A 27519-nucleotide genomic window follows, 5' to 3' on the forward strand; every position below is an offset into this window, starting at 1 on the left:
ATGTGTATATCACGTGTTTGTCATTCAGATGAGGCCAGCATCAGTTAATCAATAAAATTCCTATTTACTCTAAGGATGATGGGAGGAATTCTCCAAGGTGCTGAAGAGTGTCCCCGAGCTCATCCGGGAGAGAAAACAATGGGACACACCCGCCGGAGCCCATTGGTACAACGTCACGCGCAGAAAGTACCCGAGCGAGTAAGGTAAATGAATTACGGATGAGAGGAGGGGGAGAGATAGAAAGCTGAGGATGCAGGTTTGGCTCCACACAACACACAACCTTTCCACTCGAAGCACATAGCAGGAACGGCTGCACCTCGGTGATATCTAACTTCCAGTAGTCTCATCAGCTGGCGACGAGGAGATGCGTCCGCAAAAGCTTTGATTCGACCCTTTTACATCCTCCTCCTCGTCCTCCTCCTCCTCCTCCTCCTCCCATCTCTAGCGAGGAGCATCCCGCACACTGATTTTGTTTTTTTTTTTCCTTTTTCACTCCGACGGGCAGGCAGACAGGCGGATTGACCCAAGCCAGACACGATGCGTGGATCTCCCCAACATGGGACAGCTGTGGGATTTATAGTGCTGCTGAACGCGCTGCTGTTTGCGACGCAGGTTGCAGAAGGAGTCTTAACGGACCATCTCCTGGTTCAGTTGCATGAGGACGCACAGGATGAGGCGCACCAACTTGCAACACAACATGGGTTCCAGAGTGCCCGAAAGGTAGGGATGCTCGGATGAAATTGTCAAGCACTGCTGGCTCTATAAGCTATTTTTTTTATTTATTTTTTTGGTGTTTCTCTTGACCAAACGAAACTTTAATACATTATTAAATAATTGCGAGAACATAAACCTGTTTGGCAACGTTTCTATCCAGAAATAACCAAACATCACTGTGTGACTGCAAGCGGTCTAATAGAAAAGAAACTGGGAGGCTTGTTTTTTTTTGGGGGGGGGGTTTCTTTTGGTTTGACTTCATTACACTTTTGCTTAATTTGATGACGTCATTCCTATTAAAATGCAGGCCCTGATTAGTAGGTTGCCCATTGGCCTGTGGCCCCTAGGGATGCAAAGCTGCCAAGGCCAAATTAATTCACATTGCACATCCAATTTCAGTGTCTTTTCAAGCAAAAGACACTTGGAGCTTTTTTTTTTTGTGAATGATGCTTTTAAAATAATCAGCAGGGGTTCCTCTTATAACATGAGGTTGACATTATGATCAATCTCCCAATTGATGATGAAAATCTTGTTTATTTGTGTTATTCACTCACCTAGTACTTGGTAACTGGTTTGTTCAAAGGGGTATCCTGACATTTAAAAACACACCTTTCTCTACCCTTCACACACAGGGGTACATCGTGTATATACATTGCATGTCTTGACATTCATGGCCTTCCCTGCAGACATGCCATTTTACTCACCTGAGACGATGTGTCTCACTAAATAGCTTGACAAACGCAGCACGCATCACAACAAGTCAAACATGTCAAAAGATGTAACAAGCCGTTTATGGCAGACCAATGGAAATAATTCCCTAGCAGTGTATGTGTGTGTGTGTGTGCGTGTGTGTGTGCCTTATCACATGTCAAAATAAATGTGTGGGTGAAATTGGCTGTAGCCTTAGCTAGTGAGGCGTAGCAGAGAACAGAGGGGTGTCTGCGCTGCTCTGAATGAGGATTTTCTTCCTTTTTTTTATCCTCCTCAATAAAAAAACAAAAAAATAAAAAAACACTGATTCAGTCTGTAACTCATCATGATATTTGTGTGGTGTTTGTGCACCAGCTCTGTAATTGTTAGTTCCTTTTCTTGTAGGCGCTAGATCACCCCCGTCATCTTCTGCCACCCTGCCTCCCAGGTTATGTAATCGGCGGCTATATTTGTCTTAATGGGATATGCACCATTAAACAATGTCTGTGTCATTTGAATTATCTTCAATTGTTGCTTAATTAACTAGACCAGGACACAACTGGGACACACATACAAATGTGAGCACAAAGAGAGATAAAAGAGAGTGAAAGAGATCTCTGATCAGTCAATATTCAAATAAACCTTAATTACTAAGGAAGGCGTTGAATAGAGGCGCAGTGTTTGTATTTGTTTTTGATTTACAATAGGATACAGCAAACAGAGGTAGAATTAAAGAGCAGAGGGAGAGAAGAATAATCTTCATCCTTCCGTGAGAATTTCATTTCCACATTAGATGTGACAGGCGCATCTGAAAGCATTTATTTTGAGGATTGACCTGTACCCTGGCTGTTACTTAAGCATAAGGGGTTTTTTTTTTTTAAATCTGTGCACAGTGCCGGAGGGAAAGCTCTGGATGATGCATCCCATTTTACTGCCCTTGTGATTTATTATGGTTGATTCCAGCACTGTTCTCCAGTGCCTTAAAATAGACCATCAGTGAAAGCCAAAGGAATCAGTGTCCTTGTTCCCACCTGGAGGATGACCTACTGTCATCCACCATTAATGATCTATTGTATTTTTTGTCATTTCAATTCACACACTTTCTTATTGCTGCCTCTGTGTTTATCCCTTATATCTCCTTCTTCTCCTGATCCGTGTTTCTCTCTCCCCCAGCTTCCCTTTGGAGAGGGGCTCTTTCACTTCTATCCTCAGGACACTTCAAAGAGGCGGAGCAAACGCAGTGCCCGCAGCAGACAGCGGCTCCAAAAAGACCGCAGGGTAAGCACACAGGCGGAGATGCACACTGAGAAAAGCACGTTGTGCGTTTCTTGTACGCATGTGCCCGAAGGAGCATGGGTTCACATTCACTTTGCATGACAATGGTTATTTTGAGGCTACTATGTAGAATACAATGCAAAATCAGGGCTTTAACAATACTGTAAGAAAAGTGGATGCACTCAGCTTAGCTTGCAGAAGCCAAGTTGTTTATTTTGCAGAAAACACCAAAGACAGAGCAGACAGAGCGCACCTGGACAGACCACATGATACCAGAAGCCACCAGAGGAATGCAGAATGTTACTGTAATGAGAAGACATCATTAGAATAGACATGTTATTCTTCAATATATTAGAATAATAAAGATTAATGAGGAAAAAACTAAACTGAGTACATCATGTTCTTTAAACCGTAGCTACAATGATAAGCTCAAAAATTCATTATGTGGTCTCCACAAGCTATCACGTATCTACAAACATACAAGTGGAGATGGTTATTACCTTCACCAGTGAGGTTTTGCTTTTGGCGACGTTTGTTTGTCTGTCAGCAAGATTATGCAAAAATTCTGTTCATAAAACGTGGTGGAAGAGTGAAGCATGGGTCAAGGAAAAAGTTATTAAGTTTTGAAGCGAAATCAGTTTTGTTAACACTGCAAGATAGCTTATTAATTAATTAATTAATTAATTTTAATACAGACATGATTGCACTTGCAGATTTACATAGCATAGAAGTTTAGCCTATTGGAGTTGACATAGGACTGAGTCCTCTGAATGTTGGTGCACTAAAAAAAACATCCAGAACACAGTGTGTGTGAACATGTGTGTGTTTTGAAAATGCTCTGGTGTAGAAGATGATGTTAGGAGCTGATGCACAGTATGCACCACATGATTCCTGGATTCATTTTAGCAATTCAACCAATCAAACAGAGTCTGATCAGCGTATCAGCAGGTAGCAAAAAAAAAAAAAAAAAAAAATCTCTTAACCTTGAATAACCATAAGTTAATCTTAAAAAGCTATAGCTAAAATGTAGATGGTGAGATAAATTGTTGTTTAAAGCGTGACATGGTTTGGCACCTATAACTACACTGCATACATCCCAGGTTAAGATCACTGGGGCTTTCTCACTTTCTTTGTGTCTTATCTTGAGGAAAAAAAGCAACTGTGTTTTTTCTTGTGTTCAATTTCTGTATCACGATTTGTGCTTATATGCCTTCCTGTTACAATAAGGGACGTGATTATGAAGTACTGTCGGGGTTGAGGAGTTGTGCCCTAATATGCTAATACGATATTTTAGGAAAAGTAAATTAATTTCACTGATCCTTCAGTGGTGAAATTCTCCACCCAAGTTTTGACACATATAGGGCCGAAGTACAACCACAAACACTAAAGGGCTTATAGACATGCTTAATGTAGAAAGATGGTGGCGTGATGGGAGCAGTTAACGGTTCAGTACCTTGTTCAAGGGCACCTCTCCGGCTTCCAGTCCACACTCTATTCTCCACCCTCCAAATTCCAAGCCAACAGGGTCGGGAAGTCTGAACTAGTGTAACTCAATATGAAATCATATTTATATAGTAGAGTTATAAGCTGCAGTCATATATTTAACACATTTTTTACCCATTACTTACCTATTACTTACTAACCTTCATAATAGGGGTGCGCTTATGAGTTAGTTCCATTAACTAATCTGCTGATTATTTTCTCAATTAACCATAAATCAGTTGGTGTACATGGTCAGGAAATATTAAAGCATATGTCCATCAGACTTACTCAGAGCTCAAAATGCTCTAATTACTTTTTTTCTTTCTGACCAACAGATATTCAGTTTACTGTAACGTAGGAAACCAGAAGATTCTTACCTTTGAGAAGCTCGAAGCAGCCAACCAGTTGACAAATTGTTTTTAGCTCCTAATATGAAATACAAGTGTGTCTTCAAGCTCCTGTCTAAATAAAACAGTTTGTCTACATGCTGAGCCCTCTCTGTTTAGCTCTGTCCACAGTTGGAGGCGGTGAAAGCGGAGGTCCTGCTGCAAATCATCTAACCTCTCTAATTGCGGTTGTGAGAGGTGCTAATGAAAATAAATGCGAGCCACTCCACCGAGCTGATACAGCTAATGGAAGTGAGACAGCAAGGACATGGGCAGGTCTACGTTCCAAAAGCTGGATTTTAATCAGATGCTTGACATGCTCATATGCGAGGCTGCAGTTATTGATTTCGGTGCATCTTTAGAATGGACAAGGCCAGCTAGTCTGAGGTTATGTTGCCTGTTCATCACTGTGTCTTCCTCCTGTCTTTCAAGCTACTTCAGTACAGACATATCAGTTGTATGCCTGCAGTTCTGTCACAAAGAAAGAAAATAGTTTTTTTACATTGAAACATTAATGCAAAAAAAATCCCTTAACCTAAATTGGACTTTAAAGGTTAAAAAACAATGTTGTGTTTTGTAGTTGTCTGTTAAATGATTTTTTAAAATCGAAACGAGTCATTACACACTCTTAACAACATGTCTAATTGAGTAGCAGCACTGGGTGTGTTGTAGAGTGTATTGGAGGGGTTTCTCAGTGTCCCAGGAGCCCTGTTCTTTGTTGGAGCATGTTGACCCACTTCTGACTCCGCTATCCTTTCCTTGTATTCCTCTGCATCTTTCTCTATGCTTACTTCCTTGTCCTCTCTTGTCCTTTCATGTCATGTCTCATACTCATTTCAAATGAAATTCATCCACACATCCATGCCTACACCCTCTCCATACACTCGTGGTTCCTTCCCCCCATGTTTTTTACATGAGACACATACATTCAAAATTTAAGGTGTGCTAAGAAGTGTGAAGTAAACAAAGGTGTGAAATTGAATAAATCTTTCTAAATGGATAGCATCCTTTGACCATGAAAGACACACGCCTGGGAAGGTCAGGAGGGAAATGAGGACGAGGAGAAAGAAGCGGGGCAGCACAGCTCTTTGATTTGAAGTGAACTGAAGCGTTGTGAGGCAGGCAGTGGGCAAAGGCGGAGAGTGATGGTGGTGCATGGGCACTGTTTGATGTTGTGAGTGGGCAGTATGACATGCCATCTCAGGGGAAATACTAGCTCTCCTGCCAAGTGATGGAATAAATTGATGATGGATGGAGAGAAGGGGGTAAATTCAGGGATAATGGAAAAAGTGCTGGTTGCTTCCCTCTGAATGTGAATGAAATGATATGACGACAAAATGTCACATGAGGCCAATTGAAAAATAAAGAAAAAGGCCATCAGTAAAATTATTTCCATCCGTTTAAAATCCTCAGACAAAAGATAAATATGCAAATATAGCGATTTCATTTTTTCAGGACTGACTTGTGATTTAAAGGACTTGCTGATGCATTGATTTACAGTGTGCGCGTGTGTGCGCCTCCTGATTGCTTAGAGTATGCCATAAAAGAAAGATCTGGATGAATAGGCTTAGGCCATTTTAAAAGGCCATCTTAAGTGCTGCTCTGCTCTCTTATCTGTGGCGGTAAACACACCGAACAATGCCTGTTTCTCTCAGTCACACTAGAGTGAATTTGCCAAGGGTAAGCACCACAGGAACATTTAGTCACAGGGACCCATATTCAAAGTGTAGCTTTGAAACTGTGAACAACACATTTCTTTTCTTATTAGTATCACCATAGGTGTAAAAATGGAATTAAAATGGATGACATATGTAAAGTACAGATTTATTTGGAATTAAAATGGATGACATATGTAAAGTACAGATTTATTTTCTGTGTTTACGTAATTAAAGTACACCTAAATGCAAATAAAGAGACAGAAAATTACCTAAAACTTTCAAATAAAATCGTTGTCATTGAGACCTTGGTGACAAGGATAATTGTTGGTAATACATTTCTTTTCTTATTAGCATCACCATAGGTATAAAAATGGAATTAAAATGAATGACATATGTAGTGTGTTTTCAGTGTTTACGTAATTAAAATACACCTAAATGCAAATAAATTACCTAAAACTTTCAAATAAAATCATTGTCTTTAAGACCTTGGTGACAAGGATAATTGTTGGTAATACATTTCAAATTGAGAGCTTTACTTTACGCTTGCTTTACGTAGTGCCAGACTCTAATGGACTTAAATGACTCATCCATCCTTTACCTCTTCCGATACCTCTCTCCAAATTTGTGAACCTCGCTGTTGCCCTCGCTATTCCTGACAGACGTGAAGGCAGTAAAATACTGTTTGCTTTGTGTTTGCTTTGTGGCTTGATTTCTAGCATGCATGAAAACACAACAGCACTGTCAAAGGACAGCACACAATCATTTCTGATGACAACCACCAGCTAATCAAGCACCTGAATTTTATCATTCATGTGCTCTGTCTGTCCTGTGTTATCTGCTTGATAAACGCTATTGTGACAGCTTTCAGGAAGCATTTGTGATTCCAAACACAGCTGTTCGTCCGCCTGAGTGTCTTTCATGATTCAAAGAAACATAAGTGTATTTGTGAATGTAATTGCTGTGTTTTGTTTTTTTTATTTATTTTTTGGTTGAAAATCTACCGAGATAGAGAGAGAGAGAGAATGAAAAAAAGATTTGTGTGCGTGACTCTTGTGTGGCAGGTGAGTTTGGCAGCCTTGGCTCCAGCTGCAGCCCCTCTGATTAGGAGAAAAAGAATAGCCCTTTTGATTTACATGATGGTCTGCCTTAATGGTACAGTAGAGCACAGCTGGGTTTGCTGATTTCCTGTGCACAGAACGGCACACGCCTAAATAGAAATCCTATTTCTTGTTTTGTGTTCCAGCACAGGCCTCGTTGTGCACCCTTGTATGCATCCTTTTATTAAATGTTTTGTGAGATCACTGCAGACTTTAGACTGACCATGATCTGGTATGTGTTTGGCTTTCATCCACAGGTGAAGAACATCTTTGAGCAAGATGGTTTTAGTCGTCAGAAGCGAGGCTACAGAAATATCAATGATATTGAAGTCAATATGAGTGACCCTCTATTCACCAAACAGTGGTATCTGGTGAGTAATCAGCCAAGCTGCTGCCAGCATGCTGCCTGACCTTTAGGACCAACCCGCATTCTTCCACCCTAATTACTCAGAGGCCAGACATATTACCCACTACTTCCTGAATCAACATTGTTATTCATTCTTTAATTAGCCTGGCCAATACCGCCCATGCCATCTCATCTTTGCATTCATGCCGCCTAGTTTCTTCCCCTCTTGTTTAGCCTAACTGGCAACCGTGACTTTTATGCCGGTGTGGGCTTACCGTCATTCATCTACCATGTCAGATGAATGTGCTGTATTGCTGACATTTACATCTATTCTTCTCATGCTCACTTGCCGCCTCCAAGCAGTCCTTATCCATAGCCACCCATTCCCCCACACACACACACCCATCCTCCATGCCGACTGATTTTTCTAGTGGTAGCTCACCTGGTTACCCTGAGTCATGGATGTTCTCCGCATTGTCTGAGTGTTTAGATAAACACAGGCCAAGCAGACGGGACCCCTGGGCTGGATCTTAATGTTGCTGAAGCTTGGCAACTAGGCTACACGGGCAAAGGAGTTACCATCGCAATCATGGACGATGGTGAGTATAAAGTGCTGTTGCTTGTTACCCTTTAATGCTTTCTGAAAACACTGATTTATACCTGCACATTGACACATTTTTTAATTCCTGTGTTTGTTCAAAAAATACAGTAAATTAGTTTGAATATTTTTGTGTATAATTTGCTATAAAATATGTATTGGTTCAGATGATGTTCAAGGTGCGCGATGAAAGTGTATTTACTTAAGTTCTATTTTAAAGTCTACAACATTAGACCTCTCATCAAGAAGAATTTCATCTTTTTTGTATTTTTATGAAAATTCAAATCACCAAATATTGAGTTAAAATGCTGCATACTGCATGTTCTGTCAGATTTTGTCTATATGACTCAGTTTCACTTAAATAAGTTAAATAGTTGGTGGCAGAAAGAATTACGTACTTCTCGTGGGTGAGCGAGCGTACCCTAAGCACAAAGGTACATAGTGCAAGAACAGGCATAAAAGAGTAGGAAGGACAGAGGAACTGTTCACATGATGACAGGCCAGTAGAGTATCAAAATGAACAAAACAAAATGATTTTCATTTTATAATAAAACCAGAGAAAAATATCAAAGGATGCACTTGGGAAGCTGGAAATAATCAAGGAATTGCTTCAGCATTTCTTGTTGTGTTTTTGTTTTTGTCAGGATTAAATGATTCATTCATATCACAGTGTCATTAAGATCAAACCCAAATAAATATAAAACTGTGGTGTAATAGCAATAAGACACTTGAGGTCATGACATCCTCTGAAAAGCGCTCCCTCTCATGTGTAATTATATCACTGATTAATGTCAAAATCGCATTTCAGGCATCGACTACCTACATCCAGACCTGGCATCAAATTACGTGAGTACTTTATTGAATTTCATACTTTCCTTCACTTCTTTGAAGTGCCGTTACTAACTGAAGCAGGGGTTCAGGTGGTTGATTTCACGGGCTTTGTGTGGTGTGCCATTGGCAGTGACAGGTGTTTTCCAAGTTGCCTTCATGGCTGCCGAGTCTCCTTGTACTCCTGGAGGACGCATAGACAGGCAGACGGCCAGCCAAGCTGTTTAATGTTAATGCACACTGCACTGTGGCAGCCACAATGGCAGGCCGATCTGTCACAAGCAGAGATAATGCCAGGGTAGTTGGCGCTGCATAATGTGATGCTCTATCTCCAGAATGCTGATAAAACCTTAAAGGACAAGAGGGATTGCTAAATGGAACAAGGGAATGCAGAAGGCTTAGTTTGATTTGACTATTAAGTTTGCAGTTCTGTCAATGTGACTGCATTATGCTGCCGTCTTGAATTCAAGAAAGTACAAATGCAAACCTTCCAAAGGAAACTGAGGTGTTAAAAGAGTGAGTCATGCTGCTTTGTTGCTCTCAAACACCCCCTCTTCACGATTATGCCCATGTTTTTTCTTAACAATAATTTTATTAACAAATGCCAGTAGCTTGTGTACTTATCTCACCTATTATTTAAAAGAGATATTAAAGATTACAGTGCACTTTCTGTTTTGCTTGATCCATAAATCCTTAAATGTGGCTTACATAAGTGTGTGTTTGTGTTTCTTTTGTTCTACCACTATGTTTGCCTGCCTTTGCATGTTTCTTGCCTGTGAACAGAGATGAGCCTTGGCCCAAAAATAACACGCAGCCTCAGCTGTGTGGTGATGCAGGAGCACACTCCACCGGATTGATGGATCATGCTGTGCATAGATCTAAAGTGTCTGTTGGTGTGAGCGCATCATAGAAAGGAAGACGCTGTGTATGTAACCCTGTTTTGTTACTGTCGTCATGGTGTTTCGCAGACCCGCAAATGCCTCCTTCTATCAGCTGAACAAAAAACATCAAAAAAATAAAAAATAAAATAAAAATAAAATGTCATTGGCTTCATCACATCTTTTAGTTAGATTCAAATTGATTATGTGCATGTGTGTATCTGCTTTAAACAACCAAATGTTGTATGTGTGATGTATAGTCAAGGGTGTTGGATTGCGTGCTTCTTGTTGTTCAAGATTTCCCATTTGGTGGGATAATCATACTGTAACAGCTCATAAGATACATTTTGATATGGTGACTTAATTCTGAGATTGAGTGTGTCCTGAGATGAGAAACTTCTAACTCGGTAGGTCAATTTCATGGCACATTTACCTGCAAATGGCAATAGTACTTTAAATGATTTTCACATAAATTACATTTATACAGAGTCTACTATTGTACTAGTAAGTCATATAATAGCAGATACTGTTTTATTTATTTCCTGTCTTTGATGACATAAAAAGAAGGGACGATTGGATGGATTCCAATTATAATTTTGAACTTTATGTCATTTCTGCATGGCAGCTGTGTGTGTGTGCACTCTTTTTAACTCCATGCCTGCCAGCACCTGATCAATACGTCGATATGATATTGTGTTTGGCTGCTCCCAGTACTTGAAGGATTTTTGAGTAATGGCAGCATCGATCAGTAGATGGCGGTTATCGTTTCTGTTTCAAAGAGCATTTGCAAAAACAGTCGAGGGTTTTTTTATTTTGTACACCGTGACAAGTTACCATGACAACATGTTATGATGTCACATTACCATGAAGTTTATCTCATATATTGCTTTTGTATGAATATGAGAGACTAAGAGAAGTAGTGTCCTTTAAAATTACCTTGAAGTGATTCTATGGATTTATATTGCTGGGTGCTCATCATATGGTGTGATGAAAAATACTTTAGTTGATGTTCTCTTTTCAAGTGGAGAATTACAGACAAACAGTATTTCATCTTTACTCTTTTCAAAGTTGGCCCGGACATTGTGTTTCTTTCATAGCTCTTTTAATTCACAGCATCTTTGCAAAGGACTTTCAGTAAGGTCATATTATACAGCAATCCTGCATCCACGCTCCAAGAGTATAGATTAGTTTGTCAGCACCAAATGGACTACTGAAATCATGATAACATGATGAATGGCATTAAGTGAGTTACATAAGGATGTTTTGTCTTTGCTTAGTCCCGCTACATTACCAACATATAAGTAATTTATATACAGTATGTATAGATACCAATTCACTCAGAGGACGGTGAATAGATGTAGGTTGCCAGGAAAAGGTGTGGTGGCTGAAACTAGGCACAATCCATTATTCTGATTCTGGTTACTCACCGGAGGAAGCGCATAGTCTGATTGATAGCAGAAGATATGAGCTTGAGGAGCACAGAAAGTGATTCATGGACATGCCCCATGCGTCATTTATTACGAGGGCTCGGCACTTTTCACTCCATTTAATGAAAAAAAAAAAAGAAAGATAAAAAAAAAAGAAGTCCTGGTCCTGACGTGAGCGCAAAACCTGTTTGAGAGCAGCATAGTCTCTCTCACAAATGTTGTGCTGTGAATAAGGAACATTGGATTTTCAAACCAATTTGCTGTGTTGTCCTATCTGATAGAAATGCTTTAGTTTTTAGTTTTTCTTTGGCATACGTATCTTACAGAGCGATAAAACAACAGAGAGAAGAAACAGAAAAACAGATGTTTAAATGTCATTTAACCTTATATTCATCATCACAGTTACAGAGGTATGAACCTCTCTCTATGGCCACTTCAACATGCAACCCCAGCTGACGTAAGCATTTCTACTTTCCTCGAGTTACCCGTTCTACTTTGTGATAATTACAGTGTTCCTCCATTGGGTCAGTAAGCTTTTGTCATTTTGCTTTCTCTTTGTCACTGACTGACTCACCTCCTCTAAATGCCAGCCAGCAGAACTGTCAGGCCTGAGCGTGGAAACAGTCCCAAGATTGGTATGATGTGTTTGGCTCTATGGCTAATGAACACAACTGTGGCTTCTCCATGACCACACAAAGCACCTGTTACTAAGCACACACACCAAAACACATACACGTGACATGAGTGATGGGTCATTAAAAGAAAGCAAGAAAGCAAAAAAGCAAAAAAGCAATGAGCGTAAGATTTTCTCAAGGATGTCTGTTAAATCTTATTGTGTGTATTGGTGTGTGTGTCCTTCAGACATGGATATTCTGATAATTACGTTGACTGCATTAATATCTCTCTTGCAGATGTGTCTCCTGTGTCTTTTTTTTTCTCCTGCTTTTCCGCTGCTGTTCGTTCTGATCCTATTACTTTTGGCCATGTGGAATTAAATGCTGGCAATGATTGGGTCATTATTTTCTCGGCTTGAAATCCCTGCTGTGACCACACATTATTCCAGTATTGCCGGAGAGTAAAGATTTGTAGTTAAATTTGGGTTAGGGTTTGTTGTTGTCAATTTCCCTAAAACTGTTTCAACAAAAACAGAACATTGCAACCTCTATTTATTGCACATAGGAATAGTTTGACGTTTTTTTGGTGATTCTTATTCAAAGGTGTACGAGGACATTGATACCAGTCTTGTGACAAATATGATGCTATCTCGTACAGCGACTTAGCATGAAAATCTAATAACCTGATTTGTTTAACATGTACAAAAACTGAATTGGAACAGTGTTATAATAGTATTACACAGGGTGTAATATGCCAGACCTTTTAACAACCGCATGGGTTAAACAAACCTGATATATATGTTAATTGGTAAGCTTTAGAGGTGTTGATAGGAGGTTTTTCAGAGCCAGGATATCTGTTACCGTCTGCCTCCTATCTTTAAGCTGAGCTAAGATAAGCTAAATACAGGAGACAGGGGCCCGGCTATGGCTTCATATTTACCCTACTGAAACGAGAGTGGTTATTGGTCTAACTCTTTGTGAGAAAGTGTATGATTGTATTTTACAAAAGGTCCATTAAAGCGTGTTAGTCATAGCTTGATGTGCATAATAGGCTGTAACTATGAGTATTTCACACTGGCAAGCCATGTTTGGTAAAACCTCAAAAATAATTCCCAACTGGTACATCCAGATGACAGAGCAGGCAGCGATAAGGTCACGACTTCACCATGAAATGCTTCCTCTTCTTTTGTTTTTCTGTCTCAATGTTGTTTTTGTAAATGCGTCCATTTGGTCCTTTTCAGAATGCCGATGCCAGCTATGACTTCAGCAGCAATGACCCGTTCCCATTTCCACGTTACACAGACGACTGGTTCAACAGGTAAAGCTCACCCAGCCAACCCGTGTTATATATATATATACACATACCCAGTGTGTTTTTGTGCGCATATGTGTGTTCCCTCCCCAGAGTCTGGCGGCTCTTCTCTATTGATTTTTCTCTCCACATAGTTCCATTAAGACATAATGGTGCGGTATAAACAGAGCCGTTGTCCAACACAACATAATAGAAAACATACTGTCTATTTTTACCCGCTCACTTGGAAGAGATAGAGTAGATAACGGAGAACTAGCACAAGTCGAGTCTCATCTCAGGGTCGCAGTGTTCACAGTGGCCAGACCTTCTGTCTGATAACACCTTATCTGCCCCCCCTCATCTCCCAATCACACTGAGTGATCCACTGCCAGCACAACACATGTCGAGGAAAGGAACAAAGAGAAATATATTCTTTCTTTTCCTCTCCTCCTCTGCCGTGCCTCCATCTGCTCCAATGTATGAGTGTGTGTGTATGTGTGTGTGTGTGGGAGTAAGAAGGGAGTATTTGGGTTTGCCAGTGTAGCAGTTGCTGACTGTCGGGCACAACTCGCTGGCTAATCAGCTGGTTGTTATAAATAGCTGCCTGTCTGTAGCAAAGCATGCTGGGAGAGAGGGGTTGACTCTGCAGTGTCCCTGTGGGGAGCGGAGGGATGAAGAGATAGACACACATCACATGGTGCACATAAAAAACTGACATGTGCAAACAGTTGGGCTCAGATGAACGTTGGATCAATGTATGGATAAATGCTGCTGCTTCTCCATGAGCTGATGATCTTCAGGTCACAGTGTTTATGCAAATTTGAAATGATTTATGGCTACATGAATGCTAAACCTTTTCCATTAACAATGTCCTCATTAGACACAAAGTCAACAAAAACATCTTGCATTGCATCTAATCTGAGAAATCTTATCTCCAACTTATCCCATACATCCTTTGTAAATGCATGCAAATTCATGCAAATCCCCTTAGAAATATTCTCTGCTTTTTTTCTATCACCAGTCACGGCACTCGATGTGCTGGAGAGGTGTCTGCTGCAGCCAACAACAACATCTGCGGTGTGGGAGTCGCTTACAACTCCAAGGTGGCAGGTGTGTGTCACATTAAAGCTGCAGTTTGGACAACGAGAGGAATAACAATGAGCAGACAGCGACGTTAGCAAATTACAGTTCTGATAGTGGTATGATGAAAGGATCACAGGTCTGATGAGGTTGATTCACTCTGAGGGAAATACTGTAGGCACGCATCACATGTAGGTAAATGTGGAAAACTGTGTTGTTTGCTAGTGAAGCATGTTAAAATTGTTCATTACTGCAAATTACTGCAGAGGTCAGTTAGAATCCACATGGCAACAGGGCAACACCATTAAATCAGAGAGCATATTCATATTGATTTTTCTACAAATTTGCTCTGGAAGTATTATTGATAGTATTGACTGCTTGATCTGTGTGTTGCTATGAAGCTCACTTTCTTGGTATTTTTCATGGTTTAGATGCCATAAATGAGATGCATTATACTGCTCAGATATCCTAAATTTTGTAGACCTAACCAGCTAAAAGATTTTTTTTTATAAATCACCAATTTATAGCTGCCTTAGATCCAGCAGCAACAGTAGTAGCAGTAACAATACAATAAACCAACAGAAGCCAGAATTTTAATGTCATATTCATACTATTTCAGGTATTAGGATGTTGGATCAGCCCTTTATGACTGACATAATCGAGGCATCCTCCATCAGCCACATGCCTCAGGTTATTGACATCTACAGTGCCAGCTGGGGACCAACAGATGATGGCAAGACGGTGGATGGACCTAGAGAGCTCACGCTGCAGGCTATGGCTGATGGCGTCAACAAGGTAAAGGCAACATTACACCAGCTGTGCTGAGGGTTTCACCATACTCTGCATGGGTGACAAAAAGGAACTGGTGTAGATTTAAATGATCTTTGACACTTATTAATTCACCCTTTACAGGTGAGTTTTAAAGTCCTTTATTCTATTGGATCTTAATTGGCCTGTTGAACTCTGCGAATAAAACAGAGCTCTCCCTTGGCGTTTGACTTCTTCTCATTGTCTGCTGCATGTTAGCAGCACTGCACTATGGCAATGTTGGTTGATTAGTCCAACAATTTGGTCCAGACTGAAAAACCCCATTAACTATTGGATGGAATTCCAAAAATGTTTTTTTTGCATTCATGGTCCCACGAGGATGAATCCTAATAACTTTGGTGATCCCCTCATCTTTCCTACTGTGCCACCAGCAGGTAAAAAATACTACTGACTTTAGCCCCATGAAGTTTCCATTTGTGGTTGGGGTCAAACGCTTCAGCACTCATTGGATGGATTGCCACGGACTTTGGTACATACATTAATACCCCCCTCAGGATAACTCTAGCTCCACCATGATCTAATTTTCATTTCTAATTCTTGCAATCAGCCTTAGCTTCAGCTGTACTTTGTGTTTTATGCTATTTAGCAAATATTAGCAAGCTAATATGCTTAATAAGATTTCATTGCGCCTCAAGCATGTGGACAGAAAGACTGTAAACGCTGTATCCTGCCTAACATCTTCTTGACTCTTTAGTTTATTCTTTTTATTTGACTGAGGTCTGTAAACCAAAATAATTCCAATAACCAACAATTCAGTGGTGTTTCAGTGCTCCTAGAGCTGATTAGGCATTCGGGTCTTGGCCAAGGGCACTTTAGCAAGGTGAAAACTCCCCAAGGCCTGCCATTGGGAGCGTAAATGTTGGCCCTCTGGTTGAAGGGCAGTATTCTTGGACACAAACATACAAAGTTGCCATGCTAACAGTACCACTGCCAATTACTTGCTTGATTAATCATCATGCACCGTGTGCATGCAGGTGTGGGTTGCTCTGAAATGACCTTGTCTCAGGCAGGGTAGCTGAGTAGGAGCAAAGCTGACTGTAATGTCTGATCATGTAAATGCAACTAATCAAGCAGCCACTCTCTAATCTGCGTCTTAGATTCTAACGATCACTTATATAAGCCACTGTGTAGGCAGAACATTATGTGCACTGTGCAAAAAAAGGAAACATTTCAAATTAAAAAGCACATTATGTTATATTAACAGTTGGTTCAGACAGAGATTTGACTGTGACGTGATTACGTGGTTTTGCCGCCAATAATAGCAATAAATGACACAGTGCTGTGCAAAATCAAAGCCCTCTGTTTGGATTGAGCTGGAGACAGAAGGCAGTAGGCCTGAAGCTCATAGGTGAGCTCAACGATGCTCAAATCTGTCTTTGCAATTCAAATAGAGAGCGACTTGAATAAGTACCACAAAGGGAAGGACATGCCACTCCTCCTCCACTTGATCCTTTGTTCTGCGGGGAAACGTCCGGCCTTTTGTAGAAACAGGTGCAGCATTTGGTGAAGAGGATGCTCTCTGCGTGGAGCCACAGCCAGTTGTTTCATGTTTCAGGGCACTCTGTCAGTAACAAAGATGACATTTACTGTGTTTGAATTTACAGAAGACATTATACTCTAGAAAATGAGGTACAGAGAGAATATCATTTTTGTCACATCTTGCCTCTTTACCTGCTGTAACAATCTAGAGGTGGTATCCGTCTGATATGTTCAGAATGCTGCAGCAAGCGTGGCTTTTAGTAAAACCAAGAGATAGGACCATATATGCAAGTCTTGAAATCTATCTATCTAATAGAACAGTATCAACACGTCTTCTTTGAACTTGATCTTTATTATGATGCTTTTACATTACTAATTGCCAATTTCCTGTTATTCCAGTCATTAGTATGATGGTTTATTTCTAATTTTATGGCTGCTGCAACTGCTCAGTGGAAATGCACTTCGTTAAAGACAAACAGAGGCAATGTGGTGCTATTTATAACATTTGATGGCGTCACATAATACATGCACAGAATAGTGCTAATTAAAGGCAGATATTTTCTTGGTCTTATCTGTTTTGTCTGTGGAAAGAGATTCACTTTAATACTAATTAGTGGATCTTCGTAGAACTCAAATGTGTGCTGTTTTTTGCTTGAATGCCTTTTTGTGTGAATACTGTATGATTGTATAGCATTGAGCAGTTCACCATTGTTCTTGTTCATGTCTACCGGCATTACCCAGATAAACACAGTAGCTTATCATAAGCCCGAGCAAAGGTTGTCGAATGTGAGCACAGTTGTCACAGATGTCATTTAGCAATTTGTTTCACAGGGTACCATCTTGATCTTTGTCCAGGTACAACCACCATCTGATGACCTGATGATGAGGTCTGATTGGATTGTAGTCAGTGAGCACATCAGAAATGTAACCGGGAGTCCAATTATTAAGTGCTTTAAGGACAAGTACAATTGCTACATTAAGAGCTAATGAAGTGATTGAAGCACTGTCTGGCTCTGCATGTATGGGTAAAGGTCTTTGAGACCTTGATCTATTTGCTGAAAATATGTTCTTCACCATTTTGACACGTGTTTAGTTGCTTTATTTGTCTTACTGTATCCTGTAGCTGGGTGATTCTGATTCATTCTTTGATCATTTGGAGTTAGACATGTACGTAATTACTAAACTAGAACACGCTGCATTTTTACAGTCAGGTGAAATTCCCAAATTCCCAGTTCTCATTTCACCCATGCAAGCATGCAGGTCCCACGAGTAATACGCAGAACTATGACATATTTTCACTTCACTTCATCCTAATGATGCTGTTTTAAGGGGCGCGGAGGAAAAGGCAGCATCTACGTGTGGGCATCAGGGGATGGCGGTAGCTATGACGACTGCAACTGCGATGGTTATGCCTCGAGCATGTGGACAATCTCCATCAACTCAGCCATCAATGACGGACGCACCGCTCTGTACGATGAGAGCTGCTCCTCCACCCTGGCGTCCACGTTCAGCAACGGACGCAAGAGGAACCCAGAGGCTGGCGTTGTGAGTGTGTTTCCGTTTAACTACATATATGTTTAAAAGATAATCAAAAACAGCTGCTGTAAAGTTTGTGGAATTTTTTTTTTGACATTCCATGATTCCTGAGGTTGTCTCTTTCAGTAGGTATGTACATTTTCCGCATTGAAAGATGACTCAATATTTGTTCATTTTATATCTTTTAAAGATACGTCCTCATTCATAGACTGAACTGTAAATGGCTTCTTTTCAGTTTGCCCAGCAGGCACTGTATTCTAGGCCTTTCAGAAGATTGGATGAGACCAGGGATCAAACCTAAGAAGCTGTTACTCTGTAATTGCTGGCTGCTTGTGGAAAATGAAGGCTCAGGTGGAGGAATAGCTCTTTTTTGATTACTTTGCTGGACATCCAGATGCATCATTTTTGCTTTAGATGCTTAGTGCAGCTGCCATACCTTGTTGATCACAGCATTTAAGGCATGGTAAATCATTAAAAGAAATAGGAAAAATGTTTTGTTTTTTGTACCATGAAAGGGAAACCATTTGTGAAGAGTTCAGCTTTACTGTTTTTTATGGGTGAGTGTAAAGAAAAGTAACAGTGGAACAAATGAGACACCAAGGTGAATCTAGTGAATAACTGTAGCATACAAAATTGGGCTGAAAAGGTAACTCACACTCATGGCTATTTGAGCATTTACCTGGAGAACTGTGTCATCAACGGGTGATCTCTGAGATAAATGAGTGGGGGAGTCACCAGAATCAAACAGACCAAGAGAGCACAGCTTATGCACAACACATTACTTTATTGCAAACAAAAGCCTGACCTTGATGGTTAATGTTAAGCATGCACACCTGGAAAACATAGGCTGCCATGCTTGTGTGCAAAAGGAATCCCCCGGTGTACAAAGGCAGCAGTGTTTGTGTTTGTGATTATGCAAATCATCTTTGGCTGTTGACAGAGCCACGGATCTTCCCCAGGGTTTCCCCTCTAATTTCAGTCAATCTGTTATCATTTCTAATTAAGCACCTAATTAAATAATGAAATGCTTATTCAGTGAATATAAACATAACATGTCTGCTGATGTGTTTATAACATAAGAGTACAGCCAATATACACTCTGCACTTTTATTTGTCCTTTTCCTATATCTTTCCTATGTCTTTAAACTGAAAATGCATTCCCTGAGAGTTGTTTTGGCAATGTAGAAAAATGATTAAGGAGGACAGGTTTTTTTCAGAAAAGGAGGAGGTTTATGTGTTTGTACTTTTTGCAGGAGATTGGGTAGTATATGTTTTTTGGGTGAGGGAGTTTTTAGTGACTGAACTTTATCTCTCCAGACAGCATGGCAATTATTCCTCCCACTTCCACTTTATTCTGCACTACAGTAAAGTAAAGAGTCGGCTTCTTGGTTAAAATATCATGCCTGGGATGTTCTGAAAAAATGAAGCATCATTTTCTGATGTTTGCCAATGTGATGGCTATGTGGAAATTATTATTCCATTAAGATCTCAACATGTCATAAACATGAACAGAACCATAATGTTTAGCCCCATCCCCAATCATTTTTCATTTTAGTTCTCTTTTTTCTTTTTTTTTAAATGCATTTTTGTGATTGTTGTTACTGTGATTTGGTTATTTCAGGCTACCACAGACCTGTATGGGAATTGCACGCTGCGTCACTCTGGAACATCAGCAGCAGCTCCAGAGGCAGCCGGTGTCTTTGCTCTGGCTCTTGAGGCTAAGTATGTACTCTCTCTGTACACACTTCTAATAATTGTGATGTTTATTTAGATGGATTGTCTTCATCTTCAAGTTATTTGACTCCTGTCTGCTAAACAACTTGTGGGTCAGCATGTATAATTTCCAAATAAAATGCTTTCAATCATTCAATGTGGATGATGTTCGAGTGAGAGAACACTGTTTTCATGCTATTCTTTCATGAGCTGCTGTTTCTCTTCCAAGTCCAACCTTGAGCTTTTATATCACACTGATGTCTTTGACACCCTCTGTCAAACTCATATTTTTTATTCTAACTTTCTCTCTGTGTGTCTGAACTCCGTAAAAGCAGAAATCATTTCTCCACTTTTCACAGAATTGCTTATTTATCAAAACCACAAGTGGAGGGAACAACAAGGATGTGCCAAGGACACAAATCATATTTGGATCAGTGCTCTTTATATCTCAGTACAAGGTTAAAAAAATGCAGTTTATATACTGTTAAGATGGGCTCAGCTCTTATGTTTTATTTATTACTGCACTGTATGAAGCAGAGACACTGCGCTGAATGATGAAACACACTGCAGTGCGTGATTATCACAACCATCTGAAAATGTTACATCGGCTGATGAGAATGCTGTTATTGATACTCGCAACCAAATCTATTAATCATGTCATATTAAGGCAAGTTGGACTTTATTTTATAATCCTTGTGAATTCTGAACAATTTGTCCCTTGTGAATCAGAAATAAGTGAAAAAAATTCCACTTAAGTAAACCCACCCACACATAATTAAACGAGTATGACAAATCCAAAACCTGGAGAATTACTGCTTCTCAGATCCCAGAGGAGAGCCTTTTCTTTCCCTGGTGGTGCATCATTTCTCACATTAAAGGCTGACAAGATTCTCCTGCCATTAACTGACACCAGCTAGTGGAGCTGAGTAAAGACACACTGTTTGCTTTGCACACACAGTAATGATGTTGCTGTTGGGAGGAACGGATGCTTAGCCTGTCCGGCGGCAAATAACCCACGAGGCTGTTAGGACGAGTGCACGGCCTTTTTACTGCCCAAACACACTTGAATCATGCAACACCAGCAGTCAGTGAGTCAGCCAGAATAAAGCTGTCACTACACACTGCCAAGATAACGGAGGGAGACACGAGCAAAGGCAACCATCTGCCTCAGTGTACAGACACAATGATAAATGAAAAGCAAAACCACGAATCAGAAATGTTTTACTATTTGTGTTGTCCTGCTACCCGACACGGTCTCATCTTCTTTATCCCCCTTTCTTCTGTCTGTGATGTTTTTCCACCCCAGTCCTAACCTGACATGGAGAGACATGCAGCATCTGTCAGTCCTGACCTCCAAAAGGAACCAGCTCCATGACGAGGTCCATCAGTGGAGGAGGAACGGTGTGGGCCTCGAGTTCAACCACCTGTTTGGCTATGGTGTGCTGGACGCTGGGGGCATGGTGAAAATGGCCAAAGAATGGAAAACAGTGCCTGAGCGTTTCCACTGTGTCGCCGGATCCATTCAGGAGACCCAGTGAGTCATTTCTTTGATTTTTATACTAGACATACTAAATATTACATGCACTCATGACACATTGTAAATCTTGGAAGGAAAACACTGCAGAGCAAAAGAGACACACTCATCTAATTACTGAGTAATCCCAATGAGGCCTAATTCAATAAAACATATGTGATGGGAGTGTCTACTTCATAACCCTGTAATATTTAGATTAGCTGCTCAGTCTGTCTGGTGGTCCTGTAGATTTATAATGACATGGACTGATATCCTGGCAGCTGATTGTTGGTTAATGCATTACTCTTCAGAATTGGATTTCTGTATGACAGATTATGGTAAACACCCCTAACAAACATCAAGTGTCATCTTGTTTGGATTTGAAGGGAAAACTGAGGAGACGTCTTGAGAAAAAGATGCTCAGAAATGTCTTAATGTTACTTAGACGTCACTCGGATCTTTGACCTTCCATCAAAGCGAGGTGGTGTGACATTTAGCTCGGGGTGGCTAATCTTAGCAAACATGTGGTGGTTATTGCTCTATGATGAGTCAGTGGATTAGCACTGAGCTTTCTAATATAAATTATTTTCACTTCTAATCACAGTGGCTGTTCAGCTAAAGTAACATAACTTTAGCGTCATGTGGAAACCTGAAACATCCGCTGTACATACTTCACTGTGAATGGACTTTGCAGTGAAGTAGGAGACATCTTGTGTCCAGTAGTTATGTTTGTTTTTTTTAATCAAAAATCTCTGAGGTAGAAGGAGAAAATGTAATTTATGAATGTTTATCTGGGTTATCGAACTTATGAGAAAACCATATCAAACACAAAGATCCTCTGTTGTCATCTTTCACAGATGCAGCTGTAGTTAAGGCCTCTGTCTTATCACCTGATCTTCCTTGTGTCCAACCACGTTTAGTATCTCCCCTGGCATCGCCCTATCTTCTTCCCCACATCTCTTCCATCTGCTTTGGCTTTCTCCTCTGGGCTTCCCGTCTGCCTTCCTGTCACCCTTTCCTTTCCATTCTCACCTCCTCTGCCTCTCTTTGCCCTGTCCCCCTCTGGACGCCTCATAACGTCTCTCCTATCCCTTCATCTATCATATCCTGAGGCTTTGAGCTCCCGTGTGTGATGCCTTGTGGTTTCCTGTGGCAAGCCCTCTTATTCACTCTAATTAGAGCACCGCAAATGGCCCAGCGTGGCGTGCCCTGGAAACACTGTCAATTAAACTGACTGACAGCAGGATGGGATTTTAGGTGGAGGTGTCCCTGTGTGTAGATGTGTGTGACCTTAGCCTGAGCTTTCACATGCATTGTGAAAGCATCAATGTGTGGGTAAAGATAAAATTAAAAAAAAAAAGCAAACTGGATACAATACCTCTATGCATTTTTTAAAATTTTTTTACCACCACAACACCTCCAATTCCTTATTTTAGTCTGTAATCAGTGCTCCACAGGCAATGCAGTCACGACAACATGGTGTGAAAGTGTGTCTGTGTGTGTGTGGATCTCTTGAGTGCAGTGCCAGATAAAAAGGAGCATCCTTTAAGAGTCTTTTTACATCCTTGAGGACATCACAGGCAAATGTTGAAGAGTTCTTGTCTTCTCATGCTGAATGGTTGTGACTTTAGACACTGTCTGACATGGACAAACCTTGAATATCTAAAGGAATAATTACTCATGAAGACAGCATTAATGTGGGAGAAATACCATCTCTATTTTTTCAACCATTTTCGAGCTGTTTGTTAAAAGCTGTCTCGCTGGCAGTGTCGTATTTTTTTCGTCAGTTCACTGTTTCCACAGCAGCACCGCAGGGCTCCTGCTGCCTCTATTGTGGTAGAGATATAATTACAACAAGCCCACCTCTGATGATAGTGTATCACCGGAGAAAAGCAATAAACACCAACATAGCCATGCTCGCAAACACACTGCTCAGCATTGATCTGATAGCTACTCTGGCTGGCTGTGGCTTACTTTGCTGGAGGAGAACTTCTCATTATCAGAGGAGCTGGCACGCAGTGCCCCACTGTGCAGTGGGGTTGTTTTTAATCTCCACTGGTCCTGCCCTTCAGAGGCATCGCTCTCCCCGCTCTATGACCGACTGCTGTAATTACTCCCGCAGATTATCGGATGGGAACTGATCACCTGCTGGGCGCAAAATCATTTTAAGGGTCAAGAGAGAGATCTGAACATGTCCACTCCCATATTTAGTTATACACAGTCATGCATTCGAATAAAATAATAATGATCATGAAGCATAAATAATGAAGCTTTCATGATAATGAAGATAAGAAAGTGGGCAGTAAATTACAAGTCTGTAAAAAGACTTTACTCTTTATGCTTTCTTTTTACACATAACAACCCACATATGCAGTGCAGTCATGGTGGCAATAGGAAAACTATTTAATATTTGCTTATGTCAAATATTTCCAACATGCATTGTAGGGTGTAACTTACTGTGAAACTCCCCACTGTGAATTGTTCTGTTTTTCTGGGAATAGTAATTTGCTTTATCAGCCATTAGATGCTCACTGCTGCACTTACCTCTCCGTGCTCAGCATCGTGCTCTATTAATCATTTTTCAAACTGAATTCGGTTCCGCACGTCTCACTCACTCACTTTCTGTGTCTTGTCCCTGTTGCCTCCATGATATCCCGCTGCCTGTGGAGCAGCCTCGGCTTCTAATAATGTTATTAAGCCTCCTCATAGCCTTTGGCCGCCACCCCTGTCCTGCTGTGTCCTCGGTCTTTCTTTTCATCACCCAAAGAGATGGAAACAGCCGCATGTCTTCCCAACCACAAAGCAACAACAATACCAAGACTAGGCGGCTTTTACACTCTGTTCTGAACAAATCCATTGTGACAGAAAAAAGAAAAAGAATCTCTCTGTGCACTGAAAAGGAGCTAGAATTAAGTATCAAGGATATGACATGATACACCTACAGGGCCTCACTAACACTGTTCCACCCTACAAATGTATACATCAATCTAACAGGCTTTACTACACATAGTTTCGATTTTTGCTTATGGTAAAATGACTGTCATGTTGTTTCTGACTACTTACATGTGACAATGAACTGTTTTTCTGATCTGTTTTGCATTGTTTGGGTTAGTCTTGAGTTTTAAAGAAGTTTTAATGAGGATTTTTTCACTATTTTGTGAAAGTTTGTAGCTTGAACAATTCATCAATTATTGAAAAAGAATTTTTTATAAAATTGTTGGATGAATTAATAATAATAAAAATAAAACAAAAACAGGATTTTCATATTGTAATGGCTCTTTCAAAAGCAAAGTGTCAGTAATGAAGGAATTGTGTGATAGCTAAATAATCTCAAGGTCTCTTTTTGGTTCTATTCATTAGATTTGTGTGAACACATATTTAAGTAAATGGGTTAGGGTCAGAATAAAATGTATGACTTTTGGACAGAAAGCATTGAAAAAAATGTATTTAAACTGGTGGCAGCTAGAACATTATGCGAAATGAATGTGGCGCTCCATATAAAAGGTGGCCATGTATTGTAGATCATAAGGCAGACTATTTCATTCCCTCCACAAGCGATAAATTACATGGCAAAGTAAGCAGACATGACAGCCATCACTGTTGTTGTGCATTGAAGGAGTGGGTTCATAAAGATGCATGATTCTCATCAGGGTTGGATGGTTGTATAGGGAAAATAAGTCAAGTACTGTATTTATGGTTGTATTCAAAGGAAAGCAGGGCTGACTGTGCTGTAAGTACAATGAAATACAGAAATTATACTGGTCTTACTGACAGGGATCTATCTAATTGTGATGCTATTTTGTCTGTATGCTGTCATGCCATTCTTTTTACTTTTGTTTGTTTTAACACTGATTTGACTTTGTCAACCTGTTGCTCCTTCTCCAGCAAAATCCAGTCTGGCAACAAGCTTGTACTGGCCATCAACACTGAAGCCTGCCAGGGGAAGGACAACTTTGTCCGCTACCTGGAGCATGTTCAGGCCGTGGTCACTGTCAATGCCAGCCGCCGTGGCGACCTCAACATCAACATGACCTCACCCATGGGCACAAAATCCATCCTGCTGAGCCGAAGACCCCGTGATGACGACTCCAAGGTGGGATTTGATAAGTGGCCCTTCATGACCACCCACACCTGGGGTGAGGACCCCCGCGGGACCTGGGTCCTGGAGGTGGGCTTTCAGAGTGAGGAGCCACAGCGTGGAGTCCTAAAGGAGTGGACTCTCATGCTGCATGGAACACAAAGTGCCCCTTATATAGACCAGATAGTACGTGATTATCAGTCCAAACTTGCAATGTCCAAAAAGGAGGAGCTGGAGGAGGAGCTGGATGAGGCTGTAGAGAGAAGTCTGAAGAGCTTGCTGAGTAAAAACAACTAAAATCCCATCTGCATGTTGCCAACTCCTTCACTTTCTCTTATCCTTCTCCCTCTCTGCAATCTTGCTCTATCCTTCTTCTAAATCCCACTGCATCCCCTCAGTTCTTCTCATTCTCTCGTTATCCGCCCTTATGTCTACCTCTCTTCCCCTCTTCACTCTGCTTTTTGTTAAGTGTTTCAATTAGCCCCTAACCTTCAATGAATGTTTCATGTAATCCAATCATGATAAAGTGTAATCTTTAATAATCTGTTCTACATAGAGAAAGCAAACTATATCAACTGAATTTTTACACTCTGCAGAATTGTACATAAACTAAATATAATCCACTCTTTCATGCTCTTGCTTTAACTGCCCCGCACCCCCTCTTCTGCCAACTGTTGTACAGTTTGTGACTGTAAATGATTTTCTGTGTCATTCTACTTAAAGTTTAATATCTTGCAAACAGAGCAGTGATACTTCTTTCTGTTTATATTTTTATGTGACATGCACTGTTTATATAAACAAGGAAAGGAATATGTGATTCATTTTGCAGCCTGTGGTCCTCAGTTCATATTTCATAATCTTTGACGTATACTATAATAAATCTATTCAGCTGTTTATTAAAGCACTTGAGTGATTTGCAACACACTACTGAACACACTGAGTAAAAGTAGCATGAAATTCTCATTTGAATGCCCAAAACATCGATTTTATAGGTAAAACAAATAGGGAAATAAAGACAGAAGATAGAGTACATACTGTATATATATTCCGAAAAGTACAGCACAAACAGCATCTTGGTGGCCTAGCGATCTATCCTAACCATACCGTGTCGAGTTTCAATCTCTCCCAATGTTTTTTTCATTCTGTACTGTGCTGTCCAATAAAAGGAAAATGCCCCTTGGAAAGCGGAGCCTGAGCTAATTATGCCAAGGTGCATTTCACATTATAGATACGTTTTTGGTAAAGGTGTTACATGTAGGCTCAAAAACCACTGTCATAACAATTTCAAGTAATGTAACTATAAATCTATAAACCATGGAGAGAAAACTATATTTAGCCAAATATCTGCTGCTGCCTGGCTGGATCTTTCAGGGGATTCACTGGACTACTTAACGGCAAATAAGGACAAAGACAATTATATAACGGCAAAATCTATTCTATGAGTCCCTGAGCACCGCTGAATGACAAAGTGACTAGTGACTAGCTAAAAAAAAGTGGAACACAGATAGCGGTAGAATTAAATATCGGACATTCATCATCATCTTTGTAGTGATAGATGTGTAAAATAGTATTACTGTATTATGGTCATTATGAACTTAAAATAACATTAGTGAATTGTTTTTACAGCTTGTTTCTGCTGCCCTCAAGTGGCCAGAAAATCAATTAATACAGGTTTAAGAGGAGAGGAGGAGTAATGAATAACGTATCCTAAAATCTCTCAATATCACTGGACTATGGGACTAATAAGGTGATTGTAATACATTTCCTTTTAAGAGTGAAGTTCCACTCAAGTCCTGGTTTTGCCTTGTTTCCATTTTCCGTTTTCTTTCCTTTGGACTTTCAATACTAACTGTATTCTGTTTAAAGTAGCTTTAATCAGGTTTATTGCTGATTTATTGATTTGTTATATTTTATTTCTTACTATTCTCCTGTCTGTTCTGGAGACAGATTGGATCATACTACAGTAAATGCAGGGGACGCTGTAAACTACTCAAGGCCACACACACAC

At 40.4% G+C, this 27519-nt stretch overlaps 1 protein-coding gene across 1 annotated transcript; it reads left to right on the plus strand.

Annotated features, from left to right (window-relative positions):
- The first annotated feature begins 537 nt into the window (after nucleotides 1–537).
- Nucleotides 538–26252, plus strand: pcsk2 (proprotein convertase subtilisin/kexin type 2). The gene is made up of 12 exons (XM_010745598.3): nucleotides 538–720; nucleotides 2578–2682; nucleotides 7560–7673; nucleotides 8139–8247; nucleotides 9055–9092; nucleotides 13235–13311; nucleotides 14306–14394; nucleotides 14984–15159; nucleotides 18001–18216; nucleotides 19829–19929; nucleotides 21227–21454; nucleotides 25319–26252. Exons 1-12 carry the CDS (start codon nucleotides 538–540, stop codon nucleotides 25806–25808), a joined length of 1926 nt encoding a protein of 641 aa, XP_010743900.1. The 3' UTR covers nucleotides 25809–26252.
- The last annotated feature ends 1267 nt before the right edge of the window (nucleotides 26253–27519 follow it).

The sequence above is a fragment of the Larimichthys crocea genome, chromosome III (assembly GCF_000972845.2).
Source record: "Larimichthys crocea isolate SSNF chromosome III, L_crocea_2.0, whole genome shotgun sequence".
Taxonomy (NCBI): Eukaryota; Metazoa; Chordata; class Actinopteri; family Sciaenidae; genus Larimichthys; species Larimichthys crocea.

Bases quoted from the DNA above. Each gene is read 5' to 3' on its own strand.
- pcsk2 (XM_010745598.3), top strand. From the start codon at position 538: ATGCGTGGATCTCCCCAACATGGGACAGCTGTGGGATTTATAGTGCTG. The intron at 15,160-18,000 runs GTAAAGGCAACA...TGCTGTTTTAAG, and splicing joins TGGCTGATGGCGTCAACAAG to GGGCGCGGAGGAAAAGGCAG. The intron at 21,455-25,318 runs GTGAGTCATTTC...CTCCTTCTCCAG, and splicing joins GGATCCATTCAGGAGACCCA to CAAAATCCAGTCTGGCAACA.